Here is an 11,769-nt window from a genome sequence, read left to right as displayed (position 1 = left end):
TCAACCAACTCAAGTAGCTTGTTTAAAAAGATACAGGCTCATTTAAAAGCTGAGTTAAGGATTTACATTTTCCCTCATCACACACATGTAGACAGTTATTGGTTATCAATTCAATGTAATTCTCAATTTACTAAAAGAGTAGATTAGTAACACGGTAGAAGTTGAAGGCAGTGAATATTAGGACAGCAACCCCCACTATAGTAGAACTGCTTCTCCAAGGGTCTCTGAAGTAAACCCACCTCAATGTACCCATTGCCCATTTCCAATTATTGTTGTAGTGTTCGTTAACATCTTCCATGATTTGGTGGTAGCATGTTGAATTTGTCACCACATGTTTGGAAAGATCATTAACCAGATTTGCCAATTCTTGATCACTTCCCAGTTCATGTACAATAGTTTCTTTCTCGACCAGCAACTCTGCATCATCTTTGGTGTGAATAAGAGAGTCAATCAGTGAAACATAGTTGCAAATGTAAGGTTCCTCAGGATAGTGACACTGCTCAAAGGCTATTAGGTTCCTCAGAACACATTCTGTTGTGTGGTCTACTTTCAACTGGGGGATCAGAAACCGAGCTTTGAACAACTTGCAGCATGGCAAACAACCCAAACAAAGAAACCAGCTGAAGAATCGTTTTTTCTCGAACTTAACATTAAGTAAGCTTCCGTCATGAACCATGTCAAAGCTTATCCCAGCCTCATTCAACTTTGTTGCGGTCCTTAGTACACACTCTTTATGACTATAGTTTTTCTGACTGCTCAGGTTCTTAGGGAGATAGGCATTTCGAATTAGATCAGTGAAATGTAGTGATTTCTCCCACTTTCTTAGCTCAAACTTGTTTTCTGAAGATTGTTCATGAGGATAATAAGATCCAAAGTACTCATGAGCAAGGTTAATAAATCTGGTGTGGTTTTTGACATTGCTTGGGACAACTTTATCATATAGTTTTTCCAGCACTGTCATTGGAAGCTGGTTCTCAAGCAGCATCAAGTCACACTGGATACTTTTGCTAACACATCCTTGAGTTATTAGATGGTCCTCCTTATGTTCCCATTTTTTTGCTTCTCTCAGAAACAGCTCCATGATGAACACAGCATCCAACAACATTATCTCCACAAATTGCTCCCTGCTGATATCAGGGAATTTCTTTTGGTAACAACGTCGTAGGTTTTTCTCTTCTAGTTCTAGGAAGGCTTTGTAATGCTCTAAATCAAGCTTGCTCATTTGGCTTAGGCGTGCCCAAAAGAAATGAAAATATCTTTGTTTCTGCTCGTGCATTTCATTTAGTTGAGTGTTCTTATGGTGGACAGGACCAATTGAGACCAATAGAGGAGTGTAGGCCACATCTTTCACCTTCAAAAGACTAGTTGGTACCTTGTAGATACAGCATTCTGGCCAAATTGCAGGCTCAATCTCTTCTGGGATGTTAATTATGTGTTGGATGTTATGTTCAACAGCAGTCCCCATGACAACTCTTTTTTGTGGTTCTGTTGAGCAAACAACATATCAGCCATCAGACAAATCCTGTTTTCATTTTCAAAATTTCAAGATTTGGAAAATTTGTTTGTCTTGAACTCTTATTGTCTATTTTCAAAATAGCAAGCACCAAAAAGATTGAAGAATCTTCTAGAGACTTCCAGGCAACAAAGAAAAGGCTTATCTTCACAACAAGCTAAAGGGGTTCATAGTTTGGATTTCTACTGTTTACCTTTTCAAAACTTCTAAAAAATGATAAAAACTTCTTTCTTCAGTACACTTGCTATGTAGAGATATGACCATCAAAATTCCTACAAATTATCTACATCAAACCAAGATTTGGCATTCTTGGGAAATAAATATGCAAATCCATGCTATCAAGTATAGTAAAGATGTATTTTAATACAAAGAAGTAAATTGACATTTACACTGCAGACATGTCTCTTCAAAATAAGATAACTGACTTCGAAAAAGGAAAGGGCAGATTCCACTGATACACAAAGGATCCATCCATCTTCATGTACAGACATAAAGTGAAGATATTTTTTAACAAACAAATGACTTTTCCCCTTTGACTAAAAGCATTCTTGCTTTGTATAAGATAAAGTTAGAATTTTTAAATATCAACTACAAACATAAGAAAGACTAGAACACAGAGGGAAAGATAATCATTGTAAGGTGACATTGGCAACATCTCAAACAAATAAAACAAAACAACCAAAATGAAAAACCAGAAGTAGAACAGAAAAAAGGGGGGAGGGGGAGAGAAGAGCACAGAAACTAGAGTAGACTTTTCATCACAAAAGATCATCACAGTTACAGAGTGAAAAACTGATGACTCCATAAATAATGGCCTAAACCACAATTAGTGATTGAAAAAATTTAACTACTACAAGGATCCAGTTGGGTATTATCTTATCACAAATTTATCTTATCACAAACTTGTGTTAACTACAACGCACATTGTATGAACCTGAAAGACTGTTTCTTCTTCTAACAATTTCTCAGGTCCAAGCTCCTTGATCTTCACTTCTAAACTCTATCTTTTCTCAGTCTCTTTCTGGTGTGTGCTTGAACTTTAGGGTGCCCTTTGTAGATGTAGTAAGAGAAAAACCAACTAGTTAAAGAAAAAAATTCTTCACTAGAACAGAAGTGATTACTGATGTTCAAGTTTTGTTTGTTAATGCTTGTCAGTTCTAATGATAAAAATGGATTGTTTGAAGGCTGGAAATAGTTGGCATTCACGAAATATGTACTACTTTGTCAGAGTATGATAAATAGTTAATTCAATGATCAATTATTCAATGGACATTGAAGGTCCAAGAAATTAATTGCATGAAAATATTGGTAGCTCAGATTTTTAATTCTTGTTTTTTTGGTGCACGAAATGAGTTCTATAACACTCAGGTAGGTGAGTGAGTATTTGCTTCTGCTTTTTCAGTATCATTAATCTTCCTAAACTGCATTATTTTCAAAAATAAATTTAATTAATTAGTGTAGTCACTTCAATTTAGATTAATTCTAATTTAGATCTCTAAAATTAAAAAAAAAAATAGTTCTTCAAAATGACTAATATTTTTTAAATTGCTTTAGTCCCTTTAAATCTGTGTTTAAGGATAAAAACTAATTTAATCTAATAATAAATCATTACTATTTTATATTTATTTAATAAATTTCTATTATACTTAAAATCGTCGATGACTAATTTTTCTAACTTTATAACTATACAAATTTAATTATAATTTTTTAAAACATACATATTTATTTAGTTTTTATATAATTTATAAAATTATCAATTAATTTGAAGTTTGAAAAAATAGCACATGTAAGAAAATGTTTTACAACTCTCGTGAACAATTATTGTTTTAACATGCTCTAATCCGATATGAAAAAATTATATTTCTATTTATTTATTTATCATTTTACAATTCTTAAATAATATTAATTATTACTTCGCTATATTCTTATTTCAAAGAGAGAAAAATAATACAAAATGTTCCAATACTAAAGGAAAACTATAAAAGGCAGTAAATCAATATTATTATAATTTACTACAGATTATAATATTAACAAAATAGTATAATTTATTTTTGTAATTTATGTTCATAAACCATTATTAATAAAAAAAACGAAGGAAATATCATTGCACCTGTCTAACAAAACAGTTTCACATAATAGTTTTTTCTAATTAATAATGAAAACATATTTTTTAATATGTATTTTAGAATGTGTTATTATTATTTTTAAATAGTAACTTGTTCTAATAAATATAGCACTTGATATTAGTTTCTCTCTCTCTCTCTCTCTCTCTCTCTCTATATATATATATATATATATATATATTTAATTAATATAAATAGTATAGATAAATTTAGAAAACACTTGGTAAAAAAGGACTTTATGTCTCTATATTAAAAATACAAAAATAAAATTGTGCTCTTTGAGTGATTTGAGGGTAATATTATATTATTGAAGAAAGATAAAAATACGTTACAAAGAAATATGTTATAGTGTAAAATTTGTAAAAACTAAAATCTTATATCATTATTTAAAGATTAAATTAACCTTTAGATTTATGAATTATTTAATAAATTTTAGTTAAGTGTCTAAATGATTATTTTTAATTGGATTTAACTACGGTTACTTATTTATTATGCATATTAACATAACATTCAATTTAAAATTTTATATTTAAATTATTTTCATATTATATTTAAGTAATACAACATTAATAATGTAGTCCTACAAAATTTGATAAAGTTTACCAATATATTCTATTGAATACAGGTGAAATTTCACAAGATCATCTTTTCTTAAATTAATGAGCATCCATGATATGATAGATATTTTCCTTCACATATTATCTAAAAAATATGTACTTAATTATACAATTTCTTTACAACATGTACATTTGTTTCATCCCATAAAAATTTAATAATTAAAATCATAAAATTAAATGTAAAAGAGATTAAGAGATTTTTCATTCCATTTTTTTATATACAAAATTCGACTCCTTCCAATAATATTAAATTTAGTTAAAGAAAATGTGGTTGATATGAATAATTTATAAGAAAGAGTCTCCATCATTTTTTATTTTTCAAAAATATATATTAATTGGCATAAAAAAATTGGGATTAATAATGGATAACTTCAATATATTAATAGATAAAATGTTAATGGTGGCACTTGTTTAAAATTTCAACCACACGTTTAATCAACTTTTGGAAAGTGACGTACAACAACGTAAAAGCATAACAATTATTTTATGTACCATCAATGCCTAAGATTGTTATTGGTAGAGATTTTTATAGAAAGAAGAAGGAATCAAATGAATATTTGATATTTTTGTGATTTAATTCAATATTGATATTTTTTATCGTTAAAGATTTTTTTTATTAAGATAAAAGTAGATTAACATGAAAATGTTAAATATTGAGAATGATTTTTTTTTGTTAAAATAAATAGAGAGTGAGGATATTTATCTAATGTCAATAATGGATGGAGTTAGTACGTAAAACAAGAAGTTGAAACTTTTAATAGATATCACTACAATAAAATAATTAAATAAAAATCAATTTTAGAAAAAAAAATTAATTAATTAATATATTGATTAAATTATATAATAGTTTAGAGACTAAATTAAGTATCAAAGTTTTAACTACCAATTTTAAAATCTAAATAATTGGTATTATTGATAAAGAGTTTCTAAATTGATATCTAATTAAGTATCAAAGTTTTAACTATAAATTTTAGAATCTAAATAATTGGTAGCTATAAAACCTTCATTATTAAATAGATACCAATTTAAAAATTATTTATTAATAATAGAAATTAATTAGATACTAATAATTTTTTATTTTTCTAAAATAATATCTAATTTAATCAATATAATATCTGACTATTTTTAATCTTTATAATTGATTTTTATTTAATGATTTTCTAGTAGTGGATGTCAAACATATAATTATACAAATGTGATCTAGTTTGATATCTCACGTCGATTAAAAATAAAAATATTTTATAATATATAAATAAATACAATTGAATCAATTTTATAAGGTTGAATAATTTCTAAAATTCACTACTTAATTTATAAAAAAAAAGTGTTTTACAATTTAATGTGAAGTCCAGTAAGATATCTATGGGAGAATGTTAGAAACCTAGTAGTATTTATAAGATGCACTATGCAACCTACCTCAAATCTTTCAAATGAGAAATTATGAATGCAACCTACCATAGAAAGAGATTTTTCTTATGGCTATGATAAGAATTTTTGGAGTTTGAGAATGCTGATATGAGATATTGAGTAGTTTTGTAAAATTGATAAGAAAACTAATCAATGATATCCATTAAGAGTACTTCGCAATAAACAACTACTTATTATTAAATCTCTTGATACAAACTTATATATTATCAATTACCAATTTAATTAATAATTAATTTAATTTAAAGTAATTAATAGTTAAATATTGATAATTAATGTTACACTACAAGAAAATCATGACATAGAAACCAATTTTAGAGATAAAAAATAACTAGTTGCTATAGTGACTAAATTATAGACATTTTAGAGACTATTTTTTTTTACTTTCTAAATTAGTTTCTCTTATTGTTAAATAATTTCTAAATTGATATCTAATTAGAAACCAAGGTTTTTACTACCAAATTTAGAATCCAAATAATTAGTAGTTAAAACCTTGGTAGCTAATTAGATACCAATTTAGAAATTATTTAACAATAATATAAACTAATTTAGAAACCATTTTTTTTTAGTTTCTAAAATGATCTCTAATTTAGTCACTATAACAACTAATTATTTTTGTGTCTAAAATTGGTTTCTAATTGATGATTTTTTTGTAGTGTTAAATATTTATTTTATAATTTTTATTAATAATATAAATTATTTTAAATATCAATATTTTTTTAGTTTATTAAATAATATTAAAATTAGTTAATATAATAATTAATTATTTTTATATTTAAAATATTTTTTTTAATAATTTTCATTTTTGGTAGTAAATATCTCCTGTCGATTTCCATTATTGGTAGCAAATTTAAGTTTTCAGCATCATATTTAAGTTCTTTACATAATTTTATTTTATGAATACCTTTCATCATCTACCAATTATATAGATTAATTGAGTGTAAAGATGAAAAGATTGATGTGGTCCATATTATGTGTAAAGCAAAAAATAATGGATCAACTTTGGAAAATAGAGAAAGCTAGAAAAGTTAAACCTTGAGATTTAAAGATTGTGATATTTCCACTCATAAAAAGAAACATTATTTTGGAATATTGTGTGTATGAACAACTTTTGTTTTGTCTTTTTTGTTTTGTCTTTCAGTAAATGGATTTAAATTCACTTGTATAAATTACTCACAATTTTAGAGATTAAAAAATTATTAATATATAAAATAATTCTATTATTAATAAATAATTTTTTAAATTCATATATAATTATCTTTGATAACTAAAACTTATAACTAATTAGATACCAATTTAAAAATAATTTATTAATAATAGAAATTATTTTAAATATCAATAATTTTGTTTAGTCTCTTAGTCAATATATTAACTAATTAAATTTTATTTTTAAAATTAGTTTTTATTTAATTATTTATTATATAATTAGGTAAATTATTCCTTTATATAATCTCTATAAAAATATATCCACATATTTTTCAATATGAAAAGTAAAATCAGTTTCTCCTTCTAACTAAAACTACTTTAGGTGTTATTTAAAAACTTAATTTTAAAAAAATTGGTATAAATTTCGTTTGGAAACTACTTTAGATACATAAACTAATTATTGCATATGAAGAATTTTATTTTATTTTATTTTATTTTTATCATATTTTCTTCTCTAAATATTTATGGAAACAATCTATAGAATACATGGACATGGTTATATATTCATCTAACCACACACCACTAAAGATAAAAACATTAATTTATTTTTTAATTTAAAATTTTAATATATATTATTATATTATTAAAGTGGATTGTTAAATGAGATTATTTTTTTAAGGTTTTAAAAGTATTATTGTCCATATACTTTTTAAGTAGAAGAAAAGAGAGAAAAGGGAAAAAGAAGAAGATAGATATAGTCATAAATTATGCAGATGGAAAAATAAGAAATAGATAGAAAGAAATGAGACTAAAACGTAGCAAAAATGAGACAAAACAAGGCAAACAAAAATAGTGAGTGCATGTTTATTCATAACCCTTTCCAAAATGAGTAACTAATTACTGATACATTTTCTCTCAGTAAAGTTGCATAATGGAGTTTACTAGTGTAGCATCATAACAATATTTCAGAACTCACTGCATTATTTGTTGCATTGATCGATGATATTACACATTCCCAATTAACACACTGTTTATTGATTAATACCTCATGCATAATTGCATATGCACAATAAAACAACCAAATGTGTGTATATCATTCATGTGATGAACCATGAAAGGCACATATATATGACAAACACACTTTCTTACGTGTTTTGTTGTGTTCTATGCTAATATTAGAATTGAAGTTTCACTTCAGAAGTTCATGTACATGCAGATTATCAACGTGAAGCAGCACAAACAACACTTGGTTTTATGATCAAAACAAGGCACGAACAGCACGTAGGAATTGGAAAACAGCAAACACAATCACAGCAATGCCTACCAGAGTGGAACTTGCTCTCCAAGGATCTCTGAAGTACACCAACCACAGAGCTGCCATGGTGCGGTTCCAAATGTTCTGGTAATGCTTGTTGAGTTCATTGATAGTCTCAAAGTAGCATGTTGAGTTTGCCACAACATGTTTGCTTAGACTATTAACAAGGGTTGCAACTTCCTTATCACTCCCCAACTCATGCACAATCACTTCCTTTTCAACCAGCAACTCCACATCGAGCTGAGTGTGGATGAGAGAGTCAATGAGAGAAACGTAGTTGCAGATGTAAGGCTTATCAGGATAGTGGCACTGCTCAAAGGCAATGAGGTTCCTGAGCACACATTCAGTTGTGTGATCCACCTTCAACTGGGGGATCCTAAAACGTGCTTTGAACTGCTTCAAGTATGGCAAACAACTTAAGCAAAGAAAGGAACTCAGAATTGGCTTCTTCTCAAAGGTTATGTCTAGCAACCTTCTCTTCACATTTTTCTCAAAGCTCACTCCTGATTCTTGCAACTTTGTTGCTGTTCTTAGCACATGAAGGGCACAGCCATTACTGCGTTCCCAATCTTTGGGAAGGTAAAAGTACCTAGAAAAAAAATTGGTGGACATCATGCTAGTTAGCACCCAGAGAAAGAGAAAATATTATCAGGTCATTTTGAACCGCCATTTATATTTGTCATCTCAAAAACATAATACATTTAGATATTGCATGTACATCATGAAGTTACAAAACTCAGTGAAGTTGTGTAAAGAATAACAGAAACATTCAGGATCACCTACTAATTTATTAGAAAAAAGAATTATTAACTCTTGATGAATTGTATGCTTCGTAAACATGATTTTAAATAATGGTCAGCCACAGTTATGGTCTGGTTGGTTGCAAACCTTCACTTTACCAGAAAATTATAGACAACTATATGATGTGGCAAAGATTGTGAACTATGTAGCACATACACCATAAGATACCATATATACCATATGTAATATTTAAAATGTTGGATAGAAGGACACATATATATGTATATTCATAATAAAAGTTTATATAATAAATTTTGATTTTTTAGAAAATCACTTTATTTGTTATTTTTAAAATTATATTAAAATCATGTTAAAATAAATGAAATAAAAATATTTTTTGAATTTGACAGTAGAACAAGTACGCGTGTCACACATCATTTAAAATAAAATATCTGTCGAACTTCTTAGATTGTGAACCACATTGCTGCCACAACTTCTTAAACATGGTGTGGGTTGAGTGATGCATAATTTAAAAGCATGATAATGTCAACTGATTTATACCTTATGAGATCAGTGAAGTGCTTTGTACTCTTGTTGCATCTATCTTTGTTCTTTGACTTAGCAGGATATTTGGTGGAACTTCGGAGTGAGCCACTGAAGTAGTTTTTCCTTGACTGGTGCTTGTCAAGAACACATTTGGTTTCATCAGAAGAAGACATTTGGGTGTCATAGAACGCAAAGTACTCGATGGCAAGATCAACAAACCCGGCATGTTCCTCCTTCTTGCTGTCACCAGGAACAACAGTGTCATAGAGTCTCTGAAGCACAAAAAAGGGTATCTGATTCTCCAACAAGATCAAGTCCCTTGTGATGTTCTTGCTGAGCCAGGACTGTGTCAAGATAAGATCATCACTGTGCTTCACCCTAAACGATTTGGTCTGCTTGTACTCGTGCTCGTGCTTGGATCTTTCAGATTTCCAGTGACAGTTTCTCAGCAAGAGTTCCATGATGAACACAGCATCCAGCAGCATCATGTCCACAAATTTCTCTCTGGGGATGTCAGGGAATTTCTCTGCATAGCATTCTCTGATGTTTTCTTCCTTGTCTTGGAGGTAGTGCTTGTAGATCTTCATGGCTTGTTCGTTTGAGACACGCTCCCAGAAGCAGTGGAAGTACCTTTTCTTGTGCTCTTGCATTGGCTTGAGTTCAGGTTTGGTGAGATGAATTGGGCCAATTGAGATCCACTGAGGGGTGTAGGCATCCATGTTCACCATTCGGAGATTGTAAGGAACTTTGTAGATGATGCACTCAGACAACCTTAACTCCTCTAGAGTTGGCATGTCGATTATGTGTTTCACCATCTCAAATTCGGTTTCAGATAGTGAAGAACCAGAAGTTTTGTAAGCATGTGCCATTGTTGCAGAAACCCAACTTCAACTTTCTTTTATCAAAATACAAAACTAAGCCACTATTGTCTGCATTAATAATCCAATATGTTGTAAAAATGCTTTATTATCAAATAAAGTTCTCTTTGATTTTTATGAGACAAACCTACTTTTAAAAAGTAAAACTATAAGAAACCTCTTGGTTTATGATTAACCTCTTCATCTATGGTTAGGTTTAGGTTTGATTGTTGAAGATTCGATTAATGTGAATAATTTTATACAGTTGAATTAAATTTAATGTTTTTTTTATTAAGATGCAATCATAGTTTATAATAATACAATCTAAAAGAGAAGAAAGATGCAAGAAAAAGTGTATCCAGCAAATGGCTAGTAAATGATGAATATCAGAGAACTAGAAAATAGATAACATGCAATAATAGGAAAGAAATTAGCAGACACTGTGTTTAAAACACCAAAAAAGATAAAACCAGAATTGGAAAAGAAGATGAGAATGGATAGAATATTCAGAACCTGTTTGAGGGGAGAAATTATTTGAAGAGTTTCAAGTTTATCTTCTTCTTCAGTAGCTGCTACCTTTCTCCATGCTCATACTTGGTGTGTGTGAGTGTGTGCTTTTATGTTGGCCAAAAGTAGAACTGATGAAGACTTCATGCCACTTTATCAAATTATGAATGCATATGCTTTTGTTTGGTAGCTTGTTCAAACTATTATGATTGAGGACTTTAAAGTATGGAAAACATAATATTGATGATTTTTTTATAGTGACTGAAATTAAAAGGAGATAAGCTTTACTTTGAAAGTAAAAATCTAAGGATTTTTCTTCATTTTATCTTAGATTAAAGTATAATACTTTGATTTTCTGTTTTTTTTTTCATTTTCTTTGCTGTTGTACCAACCAGAGAGTCAATAATGTTTGGAAAGTTAAAAGTAAAAAGTATTAAATAAAATTGAATTACTATAATTTATATAAAACTTTAACACTATACTTTAATACTTTAAACAGGAAAATGAATAACATTTCCAACTTTATCATGCGTGAAATAGTTTAAGGAAAAAGTTTATTTGAGTATGATTCCACTTTATAACTCCTTTTAATAATAAAATATTATGTTTTTTAATAAAAAATAAAATAATAATATATTTGATTTTATATAAGAAAAGGATCGGATGTTTCTGAATTTTTTTGCTCAGTTCAAGGTTTGGGCTTGACTCACGTTTAAGTTTTCCATAACTAGTTTTTCTTTTTCTGATTGATGTCTCACTCCTTTGGTTTGTCTATATTCGCTTTAGTAGGATGCTGGATGTAGTTTCTGTCAGGTTATTGTCAGGAGCTGTTTTGTTTCTTAGCTATTTGAAATGTGTTATGTGGTTAAGTTGCTCATACCTTTTTGTATAAGGGTTGAATCACCCTAAAGTGGTTCTTGTGTATATATTTATATTCTTGATTGCTAATAAAAAAAAATCACGAATACGTTTACAACAA

The 11,769-nt window shown here is 28.5% G+C and overlaps 2 protein-coding genes across 3 annotated transcripts; both read right to left on the bottom strand.

Annotated features, from left to right (window-relative positions):
• Positions 1–18: 18 nt before the first annotated feature.
• On the bottom strand, positions 19–2,891 carry LOC137812707 (UPF0481 protein At3g47200). 2 transcript variants are annotated; one of them, XM_068614877.2, is made up of 2 exons: positions 2,437–2,891; positions 19–1,485 (listed from the first exon to the last, which is right to left on the bottom strand). In XM_068614877.2, exon 2 carries the CDS (start codon positions 1,463–1,465, stop codon positions 131–133), a length of 1,335 nt encoding a protein of 444 aa, XP_068470978.1. In that variant the 5' UTR covers positions 1,466–1,485; positions 2,437–2,891; the 3' UTR covers positions 19–130. The 2 variants fall into 2 exon arrangements, with proteins under 2 accessions (XP_068470978.1, XP_068470987.1); XM_068614886.2 differs by having other exon boundaries at positions 2,448–2,724.
• Positions 2,892–7,661: 4,770 nt separating this feature from the next.
• Positions 7,662–10,983, bottom strand: LOC137818923 (transmembrane protein, putative (DUF247)). The gene is made up of 3 exons (XM_068622582.1): positions 10,797–10,983; positions 9,442–10,355; positions 7,662–8,728 (listed from the first exon to the last, which is right to left on the bottom strand). Exons 2-3 carry the CDS (start codon positions 10,293–10,295, stop codon positions 8,083–8,085), a joined length of 1,500 nt encoding a protein of 499 aa, XP_068478683.1. The 5' UTR covers positions 10,296–10,355; positions 10,797–10,983; the 3' UTR covers positions 7,662–8,082.
• Between the last annotated feature and the right edge of the window lie 786 nt (positions 10,984–11,769).

This window comes from Phaseolus vulgaris, chromosome 10 (genome assembly GCF_051622355.1).
Source record: "Phaseolus vulgaris cultivar YP4 chromosome 10, ASM5162235v1, whole genome shotgun sequence".
Lineage (NCBI taxonomy): Eukaryota > Viridiplantae > Streptophyta > Magnoliopsida > Fabales > Fabaceae > Phaseolus > Phaseolus vulgaris.
This window is presented reverse-complemented; position numbering and strand designations above follow the sequence as displayed.